At 41.2% G+C, this 21,417-nt stretch overlaps 1 protein-coding gene across 1 annotated transcript in view; it reads left to right on the top strand.

Moving 5' to 3' along the window:
• Window positions 1–21,417, top strand: part of LOC121959247 (SRC kinase signaling inhibitor 1-like) — a 102,046-nt gene that overhangs the window by 23,774 nt on the left and 56,855 nt on the right. The window contains 1 exon segment of the mRNA XM_042508473.1: window positions 4,190–4,497. Coding sequence (XP_042364407.1) covers window positions 4,213–4,497 — 285 coding nt within the window. The 5' untranslated portion in view covers window positions 4,190–4,212.

The raw sequence follows: 21,417 nt of genomic DNA, 5'->3' as shown, positions 1-21,417 counted from the left end.
GATGGCATCATTCAATTCCTGCAGTGCATTTTTTGAATTTGCATCAGAGTCTTGTGTCCCTTTGGCTCTAAACAAGCTCAGTCCATCCAGTGCAACAACCCGATCTGAGGTGTTTCCATTTCTCTGTGAAGATGTGTGCAGTGCAGTCTCTGATCTCCTGTTGCTGAGAGCCTCAATCACATCTCATCCACTTTATTCTCCTGTGAGCGGCCATGAGCCAGAAGAAGGCTCGGTAGAGGAACAGCTCTCGGTCCAAGTCGGGTCAGCCTTGCCCTGATGCCGGCTCTCTTTCCTCTCTTCATCAGGCACTTTCGGTTTTGTTTCTCCCCTCTGGTCTGACTGGCCGCTCAGAGTGTGCTGTTGGTGGAGATCCTCTCGCAGTCTGCTGCATTCAGTGCAAACTCCACACAACTTTTCCCGATGTTGATAATTGCTTCTCTATCTTACTGAAGTCGTGCTTCAGCAGAAGGTGCCATGGTGTAGAAAAAATATTTAAAAAATAGCAAAAAAGTAGCAAGGATTTGAGGAGCTACAGGCTGTTGCATCTACATGTACTGACGTGGTCTTGCGCTGAAGATATCATTGAGAGCCAGAGCCTGCACAGTTACGAAATCTGTGGTGGGGGAGTTCCCGCCAAAAAACCCGTCCGACCAATCACGAGCAGCTCCATTGATTGCAAGTGCACAGATTGGCTGTCACAGCTGTTAATCATGGAAGAAAACCCCCTTTTTGTAGAACTAAATAAAAACAAACACTTGAACAAACATCAGGGTGACCTACAGTGACACAAACCGTCTTTGTAAAAAATGTATTTGTCGTGTAGTTTGAGTTTTTAGTTTGACCTATCCCATTCAGTAACATGGAGGGGCGGGCTTTATGACCTGTACTGCAGTAAGACACTAGGGGGCGATCCAGATTGAAAAGCTACACTTTGGGTGAGCTGTCATGTCGTCCATCTTTATATACAGACTACGCTTGTTTGCAGCATCAGTGTGATAAAAAAGACAGTTTTTAATTTGACGCTTCTTTGCAGTTATCAGCACTGCAGTGAGCTGTTACCAGCAGTGATCTTTCTCTCATGCCACGGTCGTGTAACAACAGCCCAAAAGTTGACTTTGAGAACTTCTACCTTCTGTGGAAATCAGTGTCTGCAGTCCGCTTCATTATGTTGTTTCTTAACCGCAAGCTAATGAAGTTTAAGTTCTTGCTTCAGTGCACCTTTTTGTTGCCCAGCAGGCAAATAAGAAGACCTTATAGCACAGATCAATAATGTATAGAGCCCATGTCTGCCAAAACTCTGCAGTTAGTATTTATAGTTTGCATTTAAATGAACAAACTACAGTTACGGGAACCAGTAAGGAGCTTGTTGTACAGCCTCTGGGAGTGTTTGTACAGCATGAGTGTGCGTATTAAGACATAATTTACACCCAGGTTAAAATATTAAATTCACTTATATATTAATATTAATATAATGGAGAGAGCCTGGAAAGTTTACCTGATGTGCCTGAAAATTGAACAGAGAAAAAATCACCTTAACTTAGACCCTTAAACCATGAACAGATGAGAAGTTAAGAAACATGATTTGTAATTTGGTTAAAATGACCTTTTCTTGACATGCTACAGAGATTAAGTTTGAATTTAACGTCTGTTTTACTTTTTTATTTTATGTCATAATCTTTACACACAACAGTATCATAAACTCATGTGTTGCTTCTTTCAGAAGCAAAACTCACTGATAGACAAGAAGGGGACCGATAGAATTAATAGATGAAAACAAAAAAAGAAAATAGTGCAATGTGGAGATCGGAGGTTTTTGCCCGACAATGATAATATAATTTACAGTAGGTAATAGGGGTCGACAGATTATGGGTCTGTACAATTATCAAAGCCGATATTTGGCCGATTATCTGTGTCTGCGCTTCATTTTAATGATCGCCAATAAAATAAATTAATGAAAAAGTGTGTGTATTACACTCAACCAACACCAGGTGAGGCTGTCTGCAATACATGCGGCATGGGAGGAGCTATTTTAATTTATTAATTTTTTATTTAAATTTCCACTGGACTTTATAAAAAGGTTGCTGGGAACTTCTTTGTTTTTATAAAACATTTGCTAAAGGCATTTAAACAAACTTTTCTTGTTGTAGTTTATTATATTCCAATTTCTACATTTTTGACAAATATTTTCATTTTTATTGTAAATGCATATTGGTTCAAAATATTGGTTATCTGTCTCATTATTTACTAATAAATGGTGTCGGTATTGGCCATGAAAACCCAATATCAGTTGAAAAATAAATAATAAAAATAGAGAAGAAGACTTCACTTTGCTTTTTGTCTCTATCTATTCCTCTTTTAATAATTTTACATCATAAATAAAACTAAATGTATTAAACATTGTGTAAACAGCACTCAGACTGTGACTATTCACCTTCACAGAGTCAGCAGTGTTTTATGTACCAGTGGTCACAAGAGGGCACTAAAACCTGTCCCCCTCACTGGAGGACGTCCCCTCCGCTCATGTCTCTTCTCCTCCACTGGTTCTGACACCACTGTGAGACATTTCTGCTGTCAGATAATAGCAGAGGACGCTGCTGTGCAACAGTTTTTTTTTAAATTCCTGCCTCGGGGATCCCGGGACAGTTGCAGTTGTTGGAATAGACAGATGTTACAGCTGTTTTCACAAAGGCTGTATTGCTAGAGGTGTGTTTGTGTTTTTGTTTGTGTGTGTGTGTGTAACAATAAAAGAGTGTTTTTCTATCTGTTTTTCTCCCTAAACAGTGTTTCTTCTCCACATTAATATACTGTGTGCAGGCTGCTCAAGGACATAACGCATGCATGGATGCATTGTTACTCGACACATTAACACTCTCACTGCTGCTCGCTTGACGTGCCTCAAGGTACAGCCTATTAACGTGTGTGTGTTTACACAACGCAGTGTGTGCTCTGATGTCAGATCACTTACTTCCACTGTAATGAGCAATTTAAAGCACAACATATCCATGTTTGTGCCTGTAGACTATAAACACAGGTTTTACATTGTTGCTGTGTGTTTCTGGAGTGATTCTCCACCTTTAGGCAGCCAGTGCTTCTTTTTATTTCACCTTTCTGTAAAAATCAGCTTGAAATCTGATAAAACATCACAACAGGGCTGCAACACATGATTATTTTCATTATTGATTAATCTGTGGATTATTTTCTTGATTAATCGATTAGTTGTTTGGTCTATAAAATGTCAGAAAATGGAGATAAAGTGTTTTGTTTTGACCACAACACAAAGATATTCAGATGATGTCATATAAGAGTTAAGAAACCAGAAAATATTCAAAAATAAGAAGCTGAAATCAGAGAATTTAAGGTCAAGGTCCATTTAGTGGTAGTTTTGTAGGTCTTAGTCTTGTCACATGATTATGGATGTGTATCGTTAAGATTTTAACAGTACTAATACTCTTACCGATACTGCTTATTGATCGTGCGCTTGACTGGAGCGCAGAGGCATACAGCCACGTGGCGGTTTGTCCAGCACCATGTGAGGGACCGTTCACACAAAGACAGCATTTTGGGGGCCTGAAACTTTTGAAACAGGGTTTCAGAGTTTAATCTTTTGAAACACCACCCGTACGTTGCGGATGCTGTGAGAACTGTGACGTCACGGCCGCACTTTGTGCATATGCATGTTTGTTTATGTGTCATTTATGATGTCATCACAAAGTTACACTGCCAACCACTGTTCTGGCATACACACCAAAACGTTTTCGTTTGTCTTTGTGGATCAGCGTACCTGAGGATCGTTTTCACGATGTTATCACATGAACAGAGATTAATTTTTTTAAAACACAAAGGAAAGGCTTTTCTGTTTTTTAAAGGGCCGTTCTCGTCTAAACTCGAAACATTTAGTTGACTGCATGTAGACATAAGCGAGGTCAGATTCACGTCTCTGCGTTTTCATTTTAATCCCAAAATTCACCAGTGGCTACCTGAAAGGAAGGAAAATCAATCTTCAGAGCTTTGGAAGAGTGTTTGTTTGTACTTGAGTATTTTACAAATGCCATGAAAAACAATACTTGGTCGTTTTATTACACGATATTGTGGCGTCACCAGAAACGTGTAGTTGTGTCACCGCTCACTCCTTCACTTCCTCTCCCTCCTTCTCTCTTTATCCTCCCCCACTCTGACTCTCCTGCTGCAGGTCGAGAGAAGAGAAAGGGTCCCATGATCTCTGCCGGCGATGCCGAGTTCCCGCGGGATTATCACACCCTGGCGGCCGGCGGTGGCCGCGGGGCCCGACGGTTCCCCGACAACACCAACGGGGGGTTCACGTCGTCCTCGCTGGACCGCCGGCACAACGCCGTGGCCGCCAAGAGCCTGGAGGCCCTGAACAGCATCCACAAGGCGGACATCGAGCGCCAGCGAGACGCCCTGATGGACCTCCAGAAGAACAAGTTCTCCAACAGCCCCGGCAGCCTGTCGCAGGGCGCCGCTCCGGCAGGACGACAGGTAACTTCACAGGACGTGTGATCCAGCTAATTATCTCACATCAGCAAACACAATAACAAAGGAGGCTTTCATGTCGGGAACACGGGGATCATTAGAAACGCAGCAGTGAGGGTCTTGTCACCTATACTCCTCATAATAAACAACATATCCCACACAGTCAGTGATCTCCTAAAAATAGAACGAGGTTGGATCATTCTGCGGTTTCCCAGAATCCTCCTGAGGTCCAGAAGGCATGTAGGACTCCTGAAACTCCTCAGTCACGTCTAATTATGTTGTTTTTCTCAGTATCAGTGAAACACGATGTACAGTGCACACTGAGAGCTGAAAATACCACAAAACTGTAAAATATCAATCGAGAGTGACGTTAAAAAATCATTTGACTTTTGACCCTTTGAATCCAGGAGCTACGGCACTTTTTTGGTGCTGCTTTCAGGCTCTTTCACAAGTATTTAAACCTTTGAAATGTGAGCAAAGTGGTGCGATTTCTTTAAAAAAATGACAGTGAGCTACTTGGTAAGACATAATCCTCAAATTGCGAGAAATTAGTAGATTTAAATTTGTTTATTTTTTTAAAACGTCCAAAAAAAAGCAACAGTTATGTTACAGAATTATTATAATTTTCAGGCACTTTTCGCAGGTCATTTCTTGTTTGTTTGTGTTTTCACTTTCTTTTCCATTTGTTTTGCTTTAGCACATTTTTAGTATAATAAACATATTGTTAAATATTTAATTTTCTTAAAGCTTTTTACTTATTTCTTCACTTTAGTTGACAAGAGGTCACTACATTTTTGTGTTTTTTTTTCTTTAAAGTAATCTAATTTGGTTAATAAAGGTATCAGAAATCAGGAATCAAGGTGACAGGCTGTGTAAACATTTCGCAAATACTTTCTACATATTTTTAAACTTGCATTTCTCTAGCAGAGTCTTTGACTGGTTAAAAATATTTACGAACACACTGATGACTGATCATCATTTGAAAGCTCAAAATGTCTCGTCAGATAACTAATTTGACCCAACTAGGATTTGCAGTGTTGCGTAGGCTCCCTGTAAACTCTGATTCATCAATATTAGATTCCCGCCTGCGTGTTGTTTCCTCTCTCTCCGCCTCTATCTCCGAAGCGGTCCTGTAAAAAAGCAAAAAGCTTAAAAAACAAAAAGACTGACACCAATAGATCATATAGATTTGTCACCCGTCATTGTTTTTGTCTCTCCGTTACATCTCGGCCATTTTGAGCATTAACTTTGATTTTGGCATCACTGTGATGACACCTTTGATATTTAGGGTTACACAAAAATTCCTGTCTAATTATTCTATCTATTCAACTGTTTCCCAAGATGTCTTTAAAGTAATATTTTCATCATCCACAACAGAATATTACTTTCCATAAAATGTATTATATTAACATAAATATCAATATCTATGTGCCGATGAGAAGAGGGTTTAATCCATATTGCCTCTGCTGCACATGCAGATCAAAAGAGACACATTAATTCATAAAAACACAAATGCATCAAAGCAGCAGAGAGATGTTGCGATTTAATGTATTCTTTTCATGCTCCCATGAATATATTAGCATAAAGGTAGTATATTTCAGAAAATGACTTAAAACACCGGCAGTATCTAAATGGAAACATTATTATTGTTTGCCTGAGAAATCCAGAAGTCATCAGCTGATTTTTGTGAAATAACACATAAAGTTACAGAGAGAGAAACACTTTAGTTTTAGTAAAATTCCAGGATTTTATTTTACTTTATTAAGATTTATCAAACTGCGAGACACTCAGAGCATAAAAAAGCAGCAAAGTGCTGTTTTCAATGTAAAGCAAAGACCTGCCAAATGTGAAGTCGGTCAGATGAACATTTTGTGAAAGTTTCAGGACATGCATACACAACAGAGGTGCAAAGACTTTTACACACTAAGTCCAGATCTTTCTGTATGGTATAAAAGAAACTGTCAATGTTATATAATGAAAGTCTGAAAATAAAAGTAACTTCATAAAACAAACAAATAAATACAAATAATAATGAATCTAGTAACAAAATCTGTTTAAAATGGTCAATTTAATGTAATAAAAATAGAATTGAATAGAATTACAGTATAATAAGGCATTTAAACACCAAGTCCGTATATCTTTCACATGTATGTTTTTTTTTTATTCGTCATCCGTTTACAAAGTCACTACACACAGAAACGTAAAAAAGAAAAATGTAGAGAAACGTTTGCTCGCTTGCGTCTCTCCAAACTGGTTACCTCTGTGGTTTCCACCACTCTCTGCTGGTGTCTTGCTCCTGAAATGATACCGTGCTGCTGTCAAAGTGGGAAGAGTAACATTGCCTTCTGTTTGTTATGGACAGTTTCAAAAAGGACATTGCTTTTATCTCTCATTTCTTTTTCTTGCTGACTTGTCGTCCATTTTTGCAGCGTCCGTCTCTCTTGATGCAGATGAACGTGTCCCGCAGGTTATTTCTTTACTGTTTCTCGGTCAAAAAACTCTCAAAAGGCTTTTGACTTATGCTGAAAAATGCGGAAAATCGAACCTGTTTCAAAAACACTTAAATGACGGGCAAAAGTTTTGGAGAAAAATGTGTAAATGTGATGGAAATAAAACAAAACACAAACGCTGTATCAACATTTTTACTGTAACAATCAAAGTACACAACTTGACCATACAGAGGACCGAACTACGACACGAGACGGTGGACCGCATGTCGTGGTTTTAGCTTCTGCCACTGAACTATCATTCCCCTAAATACAAACATAGAACATCGAACCTGTTTCGAAAACTCTGATGAAGGATGTTTTAGAGTCACTGTGTAAACGTGAACGACAAAACATGACTTTGTATTTATTTTTAAATGTGCAACATGTGCAGAACTAAAAAAGACACGATTCAGTAAAAAGAAAAGGCAGAAAAAAGCATAGCGCCTTATTTATTTTCTGAGGTTGACGACGTGACGATGCTCAAACGTGCGTCAGTGTGACACCGTTCATGTCTGCCAGTTTGCCCAAATTATGTTTGAATAGAGTTTGAATCTGATTTGTTTGAAAAATGCCAGACACGGGGAGGAGCAGGCGCCCCACAGAGGCCGCGTGCACACTGCAGCGGCCGCGGGTTCGATTCTGGCCTCGGACCTTTGCTGCATGTCGCGCCCCCTCTCTCCCCCTTTCATGCTTAACAGCTGTCCTATAAATAAAAGTGCCAGAAAACATAATCTTAAAATAAAAAAAATGCCGGGCAAGTAAAAACAAAGAAGATCTGAAACAAAAAAATTAGGGATAATTGAAAAGTTATAGAAAAGTTTTGTCCATAAAAATGTGTGTGAGGTTGGGTTTATTTAAAAAAACAAGCGACAACTGTGTATCAACTGCACACAGAATTGACTGTTCAGTATGGACCTCATTTTTGGGGTCATAATTTGGTACATTTTATTAACAGTAGGTAAAAAAAACAAGCAAAAAAATGCAGAAAATAACATTTTTTATTGTAAATAGCATATTACACGAGGCTTCACTGACCATATTTCTTACTGCCAGTCAACGAAAGACGACCATGACTTAAGACCGTGAATGATGTGTTGCAGTATGGAGGGTTTTTTTTTTTCAGAGCCATTATGGCCTAAAAACACACACACACACACACACACACACACGAAAACCTACAAATATACAAACAGACGTAGAGACACAGGCTGGTTGCATTCGACTTAGGTTTCTGGGAGAGTGCAGCCTTCAGGGGGAGGTTTGAGCTCTCTGAGTGCTTTCTGTTTCCACATGTGACGATTTTCCTCTGAGAGATAATAACAGCACGTCGATGGACTCGGAAACCCACACAAGCGCATTATGTGCCGAGGCGCCTCTGGGGCTTCAGTCGCACACAGCCGAGGCATTTTTATGGCCGGCTTGGCGGGGCAGTAATGGCCACTTCTTTAGTGGTTATTATCTGAAACGAGTCGGCGATAGAAACGAGAGAAAAGGATTTAAGTGAGAGAAAATGTCAAAGTGAAATATTAAACTCACCGCTCCATCAAACCCTCTCCTCTCCTCCCGCCTCTCTCTCTCCTCTTTATATTCTCTCTTTCGTTCTGCCATCAATCACCAGGTGCCGACGTGATACCTGAGACAGATGGTCTGAACCGAACGGCCCGCTGCAGCTTCTCTCTCTCTCTTCAAGGAGGAGTTCAGCGTTTTGTTTGTTTGCTGTCTGAGAGCGAATTCACGAGATTGATGTCAGTTTCATGTCTGAGCGTTCAGCACAGAGCCGGAGTCAGGACGGGGTTAACTCAGATTAGCGTAAAGGCAGGATGAACGGCTAACGTGGCTCTGTCCAAACTAACGACACTTCTGAAGACTAAATATATATGTATAAATATCAATCCTTGTTTTATTCCGTCGTATTGCTGAAATACAGCTTTCGACCTCCTGCAGGAATGCAGCAGAAAGAGAGACTAAGGCCGCGTTTACACGGAAACAGTCCGCAGAAAACACGATCATTTTCTGTGGATCGTTTTTTAAACAAGTTCTGCATTTAGACGACAACGTTTTTTAAAGCAAATGCTGCAAAAAACCCTTTAGTATACGTGCGCGGCCAGTTGCTGGATGTGTGATTTTGTGCACATACACTTCCTCCTACAGAGCGCTGAGGTGTGAACATACAAAGACGGCGAATGCACAAACATTTATATGCGTGTTTTTGTACCTTCGTCGGCATAAAGGTGGATTTAGCCGTTGGAGCATGCGGTGATGCGTCTCCGCTGATCAACGTGATGGTGCAGTAAATCTACACTTTAGTGAGCAGCGCCGTTAAATTTTGGAGGGTGAGCAGCACAAACAGCACTCAGGAGTCCGTCGTTGTTGTTATTGTCCACCTACTCACGCATAACAACTGAGACCGTAATGTGCAAAAAGTCCCCGTTGTCAGAGGAAACTCCGTATCGGTAGTGTACATAACCACGAAAACAGTGGCGTTCTCAAAAGTTTGCACTCTGGAACCCGTTTTCAAATGTTTGTGTTTTCAGGCACACAAAACGGCGCTGACGTGTAAATGAACAGCCAAAACGTAACTAAACGTTGACGCTTTCTCCTGAAATTGTTTCCGTATACACGTGACCTTAAAGGGCGTCCTCGGTGTCACCAGGGTTGACTTGAATATCAAGTATATTTACGATTTTTCCAATTATCGGCTCTGACGGAATACTGATCGGAAACCTGCAACAGCCAATCAGAGCGAGGAGACCGAACGGATATGGCGTACATGTACATCTCAAAAACACGGCGGGCAACAGCAGGACTTCTGTACTCGAACCAGCTGCTCATTTCCAACTCACGCTGCAAAATGTCAAACGCTCACTCCGTCTCCTCAGCCATGACTCGATCCATAACTTTTTTCTGTTTTGGTTTTTCGCTGCAAAACAAGACGCACACAAATGCAGCCAGCCGACAACGACGGTCCTCCTTTTTTTCTGAAGTCACGTTTGATCACGCGAGATTCTATGAGATCCCAAGATCGCGACTGTGACATCTTAACTACAAACGGCGAGTGTGCGGTCTCACGATCTGCCCGAATCGTCTATAGTGTGTGACGATCATAACATTAGAAATCTTTTAAGTCTGTCATCATGTCTGTGATCTCCAGTTTTAAAAAATCGGTTAAGATTGGAGAATCCGTGAGTCCGTGCCAGCCTTTAGAGGCGAAAATACTCTTTAGAACTGATGCATTTCTTTGTAACTCTTTCTGACTGTTGGTTTATCAGTAAAGTTTATAAACTTACACGTCAGCACGGAGACTTTTCCAACAGCGAGGCGCAGAGTGACAGCTGTCTCGTGTGAACGCGTCGAGCCGACCTGCGTCACGCAGATATCTGTTGTCTGAAAGAGGTTTAAAAAAAAAAAAAAAGACTTTGATGAGCCACCGAGTGACAAAAATATCATGAGATGTTTATCCAGAACCAGAGGATGACTGATCTGGATTTGGCCTAGTTTTGGTTTCAGCGGAGGCTCGATGGGACCAAACCTGTCACTGTGATGACAAGTCGCTCCGACCGTCCGTTTTTTTATTCTGTGTGTGTGTGGGTGATACATATGTTGACATATGTTGTGTTATTCAGGAGCTTTAGAGGTGTCGGTAGGTGTTTTTTTTTCACTCGAGACAAAGCCAGGCTAGCTGTGTCCTCCCCAGCTTTTATGCTAAGCTTAGCTGTTTTTATCCCTTTAAAAACGGGAGCTAGTTGTTGCCATGGTTCTGTTCATATAGATCTAAAATGAGAACCATAATAGCTAAAACATTCATTTTTTTGCAGCAGAAAGCAAAAACGTCTGTCTTTCCTGTCATCACACCATGACCTTACTTTATCATGTTATGTGGCGCACAAACATGGAATTATGTAGTAATGGTCACGGGTTTGCATGTTTGCTTAATTCTGTATATTCAGGATTCCCACAGATCCTTAAAAAGTCTTAAAAGGCATTAAAGTCATTAATCTAAAGATAAATGTCTTAAATCAATCTTTAAAAAGCCTTAAAAATGGGAATAAGAAGTAGGATTTTGATTTATTTATTTATTTTATGATTTTGTTAAATAATTTACCAAATTCTTCTTCTTCTTCTTCTTCTTCTTCTTCTTCTTCTTCTTCTTGCATTATAAAATCTCAAAATATTTGATGATAAAAAGCTTTTAAATAATTACCATCACATAGATAAGGATAGAGGAGCCAACGACATATTTTCACATCAAATCAAATGACAAATTAAAAGTTTTTGTTTTTCAAGGAAAAACAAATTGATACTTATGTTTTCCATGTTTAGACATTTTTCCCAGCATTTTATTTAGATCATCCAATTTTTTAACCTGACCGAAAAAGTTAAAGTTAAGTTAAAAAATTAGTCCTAAATGTAATTCCAAGTGGCAATAAAAAGTCTTACAAAGTGTTCCTATATCAAAAACTACATAATAATAATAATAATAATAATAATAATAATAATAATAATAATAATAATAATAATGTTTATGTTTCTACAATAATTAATTTTATTTATTTATAAAAGATGATGAAAAACCAATTTCAATCCTTTTTTTTTTTCAATTTTGGTGGTTTATTGACTTGGATACCTTTTAAGCTTGGGTTGTACAGATTTAAGGGATATGACGCATTTGAAGATACTCTGAGAAATCACATCACAATAAGCAAAAACACCAGTGTAGGCACTGACGGAGCATTTTTATTGCAGAGTTCAAAGAGATAACTCAGAGATTGATTTTCTCACATCTCTCTAGGAAAGACAGCAAAAATATCCCCCCAAAAAACGTTGATCTTTTCCTTTAAGTGTGCTCCCTCTTCCTCCGAGCCTCCGTCAGCTCTCATCCTCTCCGGTCTCAACTCCTCCTCCCTCTCCACCCACTCTCCGCTCCTTCATGTGCTCGCGTCTGTTTACCCAAACCACACCATCTATCTCCTGGCGAAAAAAAAGGTGGACTGACACACCGACGGAGAGAGAGAGAGAGAGAGAGAGAGAGAGAAACAGGTGGAGTCTGCTGTCGTCATGGCAACCCCACCGTTTTACCCATATAAGGATAACTGAGTGATATCATATGGTTGGCAATGCTTTTTGGAAGGAGGCACATGCTGTTCTGAGTGAGAGGCAACAGCAGCAGCGGGGGAGAACGTGCGACAGGGAGAGACGGAGGTTTTTTTTATGTGTGAGGGGGCGAGAGAGGGTGACGGACACAGAGAGAGAGAGAGAGAGGGACAGGGGGAGAGAGGGAGGAGGAGGAGCAGCAGCAGGGGATGCTAAACTGCCTCCAAGGCGCTACTACGGGTACCAGCGAGGGGGGACTGTGGCGGATCCTCAGGGCGCGGGAAAGACACAGAGCCGCAGTGAAAAAAAAAAAGATGGAGAGGGGGGAGGAGGAAGAGGGAGGCGTGTGGAGCGGGAGGATGCGCCAGGCGGCCGCCGACGTGCTCATTAAGTAGCCACGGTAACTCTCTAACCGCGCTCTTGCATCCTCAGCTGAGACATTTCCTCTGTGCTTGTGTCGCTGCATGGATGATGATACATGAGAGTGTGTGTGTGTGTGTGTGTGTGTGTGTGTGTGTGTGTGTGTGTGTGTGTGCACCTTGTGTGTGTGACAGGTAGACCTGATGACCTCACACCTCCCTTTCTGCTTTAATGTGTTTTTTTAGGGGAGGGTCCGTGCGTTCCCGGAGCAGACAGGTGTCGACCAGGTGTGTCCGTGCTGCCGCAGTGACGTTTGTTCATGTGTGTGTGCGTGCCCCAACATGAGTGTGTGTGAGTGAGCGCACATGTGTTTGGGGCTGGAGAGGATAAAAAAAAAAAGAGGGTGGGTACAAAGATGGCTACTTGGCATGCAGGTCAGGCTCGCATGTCTCTGTGCTCATCCCTCTCCCCTCGCTGTCTGTCTCTGTGCATATGTGCGCTCTGGGATTTCGGCTCAAGTGATTGAGAAATATTGCAGGCAGTAATCACTGAGTCACGGTGCATAGGGGGCCTGTTTGTGTTAGATGAGACGGGTTTTATGTTCCAAAAAATGTCCGCTTGTTGGTGCATTAAATTATTTGTGGAGTGACTTGGCGGGCAGGTTTCGCCATTTTCCAATTTAAGGTGAATAAACGGAGCGAGCGGGTGATTACACAAGATATATCAGGGATTAGAGCACAATGGGTGCTTGACTTCACAATTATCAGCTGTTTGTTTCTGTCACAGTGACTCTGCGAGGAGGGCGATAATATTACTGCTTTTTTGTTAGCTGATAATTATAAAGCTGGAAGTGGAAGTCCTTCAAAGTTCAGCAGATGAAGTCAGCAGCAGGTTACAGAGGTTGTCGGCTGTGTATCTTGAGAGCAGCGTTATTATTCTTTTAGAGCTGTAAGCAGAAAGTAAAGTGGTGAGAAATGGATGTAAGAGGCGCCTTTATTGATTGCATGAGGGCAAGTGATCGACCTGAGGGTGAAGAGTGCAGGCACAACACGGAAACGTGTCAAAAGCATATTCAGAATTTCTTACCTTAATGTATAAATCTTGCTGCATGTTGGCTCTGAAAACATGCAGAATCCCGTCCAAAGGCCCTGACACACCAAGCAGACTGTTGGGCTGTCTGAGCATCAGTTGTCCTGGTTTATGCGATTTTTCAGCCGAGTCAGCATTTTGAATCAGAGGCGGAGCCTGTCGGTCAATGAAATCACTATAATTGTGATTGTCTGTTGATCCAGGTGTTAAGGTGTTAAATTGAATATTGCCCTTTCTCACTAACTTTGCAAAATGAACTTTTCATATGGTTTCCTTCCCACCTTAACGTTCACAGCATTTCGAAGACCATCATGCTGCACTGACATTTCAGCCAAACTTCAATTCAGGCTTTTGTTCCCTCTAAGTGAGGCATGTTTTAGTTAATCTTGCTACTGTTGTCACTAAGGATGGGGATTGAAACCCGTTTCAACCAAGGACCCGGTTCCACATTTGAGCTTGTCACTACTGCTGTCGAATCCAAACATTGGTCTGCACACATTGATTGTCCAATAAAGTTTTTGAATAAAAATGAATTGCCAGCTAACAGGTATTAAACTAAGCGAAGAAGAAATCTGGTGGTTAAGGGGGGAACACATCCTCCAGGATCGAGCACATCAACACCGTACATGAAATGAAATCTAACTGCAGAATCTTTGACTGTGTTCAGGTTGAAAAAAACACCTTCAGCTCTGTCAGCTGCTGCTGCTGCACAGCTGAAACTGTCGTCATCATCACCCACTCAGAGCAACAGCTGTAAACACACATAAACTCTGTAGCAAGTCCTGTCAGTTAAAAATACTAATCCAGTGTTGAAATTGGCAGATAAGAGCTAGTTAAGAGCTGGTCGTGGAACTGTGGACCAGCTCTGGACCCTTTGCAGGTCCTTGAGGGTGCATGGGAGTTTGCCCAACCAGTCCACATGTGCTTTGTGGACTTGTGGAAGGTGTTCGACCGTGTCCCTCGGGAGTCCTGTGTGTGGTTCTCCGGGAGTATAGGGTATCGGATCCCTTGATACGGGCCGTCCGTTCCCTGTATGACTGGTGCCGAAGCTTGGTCTGCATTGCCGGCAGGAAGTCGGATTCGTTTCCGGTGAGGGTTGGACTTTTTTTCTACCCTCACCTATGGTCACGAGCTTTGGGTAGTGACTGAAAGAACAAGGTCACAGGTACAAGCGGCCAAAATGAGCTTCCTCTGTAGGGTGGCTGGGCTCTCCCTTCGAGATAGGGTGAGAAGCTCGGTCATACGGGAGGAGCTCGGAGTAGAGTTGAGAAGAGTCAGGTGAGGTGACTCGAGCATCTAATTAGGAGGCCTCCCTGGTGAGATGTTCAGGGCACGTCCCACCGGTAGGAGACCCGGGGAAGACCCAGGACACGCTGGAGAGACCTTGTCTCTCAGCTGGCCTGGGAACGCCTCGGGATCCCCCGGGAAGAGCTGGACAAAGTGGCCAGGGAGAGGGAAATCTGGGCTTCCCTGCTTAGGCTGCCGCCCCCTCGACCCTGGATAAGCAGTAGAAAATGGATGGATGGATGGAGCTAGTTAAATAAACAAGGTTCTATAAAGTTTCACTGTGATGTGATCTAGGTCGGCTCAGCAAAATCAGGCAAAGGTAAATAAAATGTCGTCATGATGTGTTCAAATGTAACATCAGGAATAAGGAAATTTAGTTTCTGGGGAGAAACTTGAGTAATACAGTTGTTTGGGTGATAAGTTTGTTTCCTCAGCAATTTAAAGTTGTTAATAGAGATGGAATTACAATCTGTTTCACATTCTGTCATAAGCTCTAATCATCTTATTATACATAATTAAAACTACTGATGCCAAGAGTTTTCAAAGTAAATGTTGAAATAAAAATATTAAAAAAAAGGAAAAATAATCACCTCATCTTTCCACCAAGTAATAGAAAAGTATCAATACTGGTATTGATAAAGACTCAGATTGTTAACGAGTCTTGATAATGGTATCAATATCGATAAAAATGAAGAATCCACTAGTTATCACCAGTGTGTTGTTGTCTCTGTCGAACACACACAGGAGCAGTTAAAGTGACACTAAAAGTTTGCATTCACTGGCTCTGCACTCTGCTTCTCCTCTCATCCATCCGTCTGATCAGCTCTGACCAGATCCACAGATCATTTATCCACGCCGTGAGTCAAACTGCTGCTAAATGATAAAAATAACTCATTAGGCGTTTTGTTAAAGTGCCAACTGACTAACTTGCGTCATTAATCCGTCCTGTCAGTCTTAAAGTTTCCCTTTTTAATTACAGACGAGCGTGGTCCGCTGGTACGGAGAGTTATTTCCTCTCAGACAGGTGAAGAACGTAGACGGTTGTTGGCTGTAATCTTTGAGATGTTTTCAAGTGAAACTTTATGGCCGAGACCTTTTGGTTATCGGTTTGGTGTGTGTGGACCTTACAGGGATAGTTGTGGATTTTTGAAGTGGGACTGTATGAGATACTTGTGTATAGTCAGTGATATGATATAAAAAAAAGGGGAAAAATGTTTAGAAAACTATATAATTATTAAAACACTGAAATACTGTATGAGCTACATGACATGTGGCTGCTTTAGTGACAAAATGGAAGTTGGAGGTTATAAGATATTATTTTCTAAAGTAGTTCTGTGTAAATGTTACCTGCAAAATATGAAAAAAAAAGTATTTGGGGAGATAAAGTTAAAACGATACATTCTGGCTGCAGTATCTGGCTGTGTGGATGTTAAATGTTTGATTTACTACGCTGTGTGGCCTCAGATCAGGTATGAATTTGCTGTTTTGGTCAGCAGGTTTTGGACTGAGGCCGACAAACCGCACAGAGCTCTGAAATCTGGGTCAGAGCAGCCCACAGGCTTATTGGTCTTTCTTTCTAAAACCCTCTTTTCTTCCGTCCCTCAACTCCATTTTTTTTTCCAAAATAAAGTGAGATGGATTTCAAAAAAAAAGTTGCAACTGAGCTTTCAGGAGAGAATATTTGGGGATCCAGGCGGCTCCCAGAACAGCTGCTCAAACATGAATTAACTTCCACCTACACCTTCGCTTAATTATTAAGGGAATTTGATTTCCTTCAAAAGCTCTCGCAGCAGATGGGATGCAGTCTAGACTCACAGAAAACATTAACTCACCTCTGTAAATGGGAAGTCGCATTTAAGTAAGTCAGAGTGCAGTTATTTGAATAAATACAGTGACGGTAAAAGTGTTGCAGATGGTTTGTTGTGACAGTTATTTGTCAATTGTTAGTGTTTTGTGCTGAAACCAGAGAGTGAAAAGGAAGCTTTCAAATATCAGAATCAGCTTTATTGACTCAGTATGTGCACACAAACAAGGCTCTGAGTGTAGTTTAACTCCAAAATCTATAATTTACAGGTACGGTGGATGTGAGAGTCTCGGGGTAATTGCAGAGGGATTGTTCCTGACACTGTTTCTTATTAAATATTAAACGCATCCACTGTGAATATGTTTGGAAATGCTGAGAGTTGGATTAGGACGAATGGTTGGAAGAGGTGTTTTCCTCTAACATTTTGGGTTTCATATAATAAATGACATAAAAAAGTGCAGCAAAACTGTAACATTGTGCTGCAGATGTGATTGGGCAGAAGTGTAACAGAGTTATAACAGAGTCTGTCAAAATGTGAGAGTTAGAAGGCCAGTGGTCAATAATAATAATAATAATCTTTATTCATGTAGCACTTTTCAAGCTTAAGCACAAAATGCTTCCCAGATTGAAATACTTGCAGAATAAAAAATTAAATATGAGAAACCCATGTTGCCCTTCCCCCACCCCACTTATGACGTGACCAAAATTAAGAACATTAGAGCACAAATATTAAACAGCACTGCGTGCATGAACAGACGGGGGTGCAAGAACAAAAAAACAATTTCATAAATAAATAATTAAGATGTAGATATGAGAATGAAGAGAAATAATCATGTGTGCAGATGAGATGCTGATAATGGAGATGATTCATATGAAGCAGATGTGATGCCAATAAAAGAACAAACTGTTGAAGATCATCTCGTTAAGATCTTCTGCTGAAAAAACTTTTGGTTCTGGCATTCACGTGGATTCCCTTGGCACGCTCCTCCAACATTAAGTGCCTCCCTCATGGCAACGCCGCTCTGTGATGGCAGTGAGAGACCCCGTCCCGGCGGGGCGATGCACCACGCCACACTGCTTGGGAATGGCCTAAGAAACGTGACAAAGAGCTCAAGCCAAAACTCAAGCATGTGGATTTCATAACAACTCGGTGTGCTGATGAGAATAAAATGACATGCTGTCTCTAAGCGTCCAAAACTGAAGCTGGAGGGCTAGTGAGGCTACGTCCACATAAATCTGTTTAAAATTTAAGACGCATCAATATTGCTACGATTCATCCTGGCGTCCTCACAAAAACCTCATTCCCGCTCATGTGGACGGGGATCGATTTTGTTTTAAGACTCCGTCTTAAACGTAATAATGTGAATGTAGCCTGAGAATGTGTTTGAGTTTTGTATGGATTTGGAGCGACGTTGTGTGTTATCCTAAAGGACGACTCGTGCCTGTTAATGTTAATTGGAGTCATTATATTTCTGCAATTTACAGTTTTTTGTCTATATTGAACTTTATTACCACAAACCGCATTTTGAACCTGGATTTCCAGCGCTGGCATGTGCGTTGTGGTACGGCTCAGCTGCGGTTTTGCTCTGTGCAGTTTGAGTCCGGCACGGTGAAGCACTGCCTGATCAGCTGGAGTGGCGAGACAGAGGAGTTGCTGCAGTAATTACAGAATCACTCCCATAACTGTCGATATGGTGTGCCACGCATTTTCCTCTCTATGGTTGTCCTTGTAAAAAATGAGAATTTTGTGGTTTTCCATAATTAGCTTCTCCTCGTCCATGTTGTTGGTAGTGACCTCTGAAAACCTCTGACCTGTTGACTCCAGGTTGATCTGCTGATTGTGGAGTTTTGTTGATGTAGTTAAGTGAAACACGATCAGACGTAAACACGGAGTATTTAATTCTGAAAATTAGCCAGATGTTCTAAACTCGTGTGGCTGTCTGACTTCCTGTTTGCTCTGTGCTTAATTCGGCTGAATGGATGCGAAGTGCTCCGGCGTCCGGCAAAAATAGCAGCCTTGCGTATCTGATCCGCCAAGCGACCGCCGTTTGCCATGACGGATCGGAGCTGGATCTGGTGGAAATTAGGGGTTACATGTATGCCGTTTATTTCTCAACGGTCAAATGGAGTGTAAAATAATTTGTGTATCCACCCGTGATTTGGATCCACTCCAAAACTTTACGTGTTTCTTTGGCCCTTGCTTCTTCCCTCCCCTCATGAAAATTGGTTTTGCAGTTTTTTGTAATCCCGCTGAGAAACAAACTGAACCTAAAAAAAAGCTCCTTGGCGAAGTTAATAATGCTCGTCTGTTCTCTGCTGCAACATGATGCAGCTTCACAGTTTGTTCCTTTAACCTTTATTTCTCTTTATGTGTCGGATGTGTTTTCAGCCTCGCTGAGAGTCAGATTGGCAGTGATGAGGTCAATGCATCGTTCAGTTACCCTTTAACTCGACCTCTTCACAGACGTCTGCTGTCGAGCGACAATAAACTGCAACCAGCAGCCTCTAAGTTGTGTTCACACCTACAGTCAGAGACCTGCAGGAAAACATCCGAGTCAAACATAAAGAGGCGGACATCTTGGCACAAACAGGAGCAGTCGGATCCAAACATCCCGTCCTCGCCCAGAAGCTCAGTCTGTGCTGTCATGTGTGATTAATTGATGGGTTTTAAGATCACTGTTGCCTCTTTTCTTCCGGCAGAGAACTTGAATAAATGCAGGCTGTTATTAGTCGATATCGAGCCTCTTGAACTCGATCATGAAGTCAGTATTGTTCCTGCAGAAAATAATATTTACAGCCGTTTATAACAAACCTTAAACTGAAGAATTGGCGTGTTAATGTCAGCATCAGCCGTCATTACTGCGTCTCATATTCAGTCTCCTCTTGTTGCTTAACTTATTTATTATTAACCGTTTAACACCTTCTGTCAAAGCATTAGTGGAAGGAGGCCATGGGCAGTTTAATAAAAAATTACCCAAAAAATCAGCAGGACATTTACAAAACATTACAAGAAAATTAATTGAAAATAAGCAACAAAAATGATAAGTAAAAACAAACACAAAAAAACGTTCTTAAAAACATGCTAAAAACAAGAAAAAAATTCATGGAAAAATGTTTTATTTTATTGAATAACTCGAAATGTATGATCAGATTTATAAATGAAACACATTTATTTCTAGTTTTTTGATAATATCATATAATATGTATGTGTATGTTCATGCATGTTATTATTATTAAACATCCAGAGCTACAGTGAGCAAAACACTGAGCCTTTATAACGGTTGATCTCCGTTTCTTTGGCTCGTTTTTCTTCAAACAGAAATAACATTCTCAAACTCCAGCTGCATTATGGTTCAGCAACACCGGAGCTCACCTGCAAAAAGTTCCCATCTCACCCAAAAACAGTCAACTCATGCTTCAAAATTCAATTGTTTCTCGTGGGAAAAATCACCCCAATGCTGATCGAAATGTTTCAATGTTTTTTCTCTGAGGAGTTTTTGACGAACTGTTTGACGGAGAAGCAGCACAGTCAGTAATGATCAGCATGATACAGTCATTGGTGATTGTGCAAACTGTTGACAGTTGTATTTAATCATTTAATCGTTTTCAAAGATGTTTTAAGGCATTTGCAATTTTCTGGAAGGAATGACAAATTCAAATCTGCTGTGAACACGCAGCCTGTGGTTTGGAGGTTTGCACATGTTGTTTTGAGAAAGTTAATTATAAAAATGAGCCAAAGCAATTGAGAAAAACTAAATTCAGAGACTGAACTCAACTCTCTGATTTCTCATTTTTTTGGAAATAAACAAATGCCTGCTAAACACTAGAGGACTTTGAAAAGACATCAGAAAGACTTTGAAAACTAGACTGAAGACTGGGGATCTTGCAGGGTCAATAATATCTGCAAAACTACACCTTTTGAACTTATTTCCGACCTCGTACGTATAAATGTCAGGATACCCGATTCTTTGCTTCATATCGATGCCCATGGACCGTAGCTTCTTCAGTAAGTCGTAAGAATCATCATCGAATCCAACTGATCTTAATTTGAGCAGATAATTTGTCTGTTTAATTCCCGTTTTCACTGTTTCCGCGTTCAAAGTCTACAAGGTTGATGGCCTGTTCCAGTGGGGAGGTGACGCATTTATATCTGACAGGTCTCGAACACATGGGGTTACTGAGCTAAATATGTGAGCTAGAGTTATTGTGCGATATAAAACAGCCACAGAAGGTCACTTCTCCCGGAGTTACAACCATCGCTTCTTTATTTAAACCTCCTCCTTCTCTTTCTGGTGTCATGACTTCACTCTGAATAGAGGATTGCGAGACCTTGTGTTCAGAAATGTTTTTCATTCAACCCATTCAAGCAGTCACCAGTCCAAGGTAATGAGTGGAAATTGGTCAGGAAATAGTGCTGCTTTGTTAGGCTTTACACAGGAAATGTTTCATTCAGGAGGAAATGAAAGAATCTTGAGTGGGTTGCATCACAGTCGTGACCGAAAGTGCAGCGTAGTTTACAAAGTTCAGAATATCGTTGTAGCTGTCGCATTAAGATTCCTGCTCATTGGCCGATCATTTCTCTCTCCTGTAATTTGGCCTGCGCAGTCAATAATTGATCCTTTCTGGAAATGAAGTGTCTGAAACGCTTTAGGATGCAGCTGAATGGTACATAATTAAAACTCAACAACTTATGAGCAGATGATTACTGATGCGGAGAACCAAGCGTAAAAAATGATGCAAAAATCATTCTGGTCTCAAGCAAAAAGAAAGAAGCTCCATCATCGTCTCAGTGGAGGCTGATCGGCT

Source organism: Plectropomus leopardus, chromosome 19 (genome assembly GCF_008729295.1).
Source record: "Plectropomus leopardus isolate mb chromosome 19, YSFRI_Pleo_2.0, whole genome shotgun sequence".
NCBI lineage: Eukaryota > Metazoa > Chordata > Actinopteri > Perciformes > Serranidae > Plectropomus > Plectropomus leopardus.
Note: the sequence above shows the minus strand (reverse complement) of the source record. Positions and strands in the feature narration are given on the sequence as shown.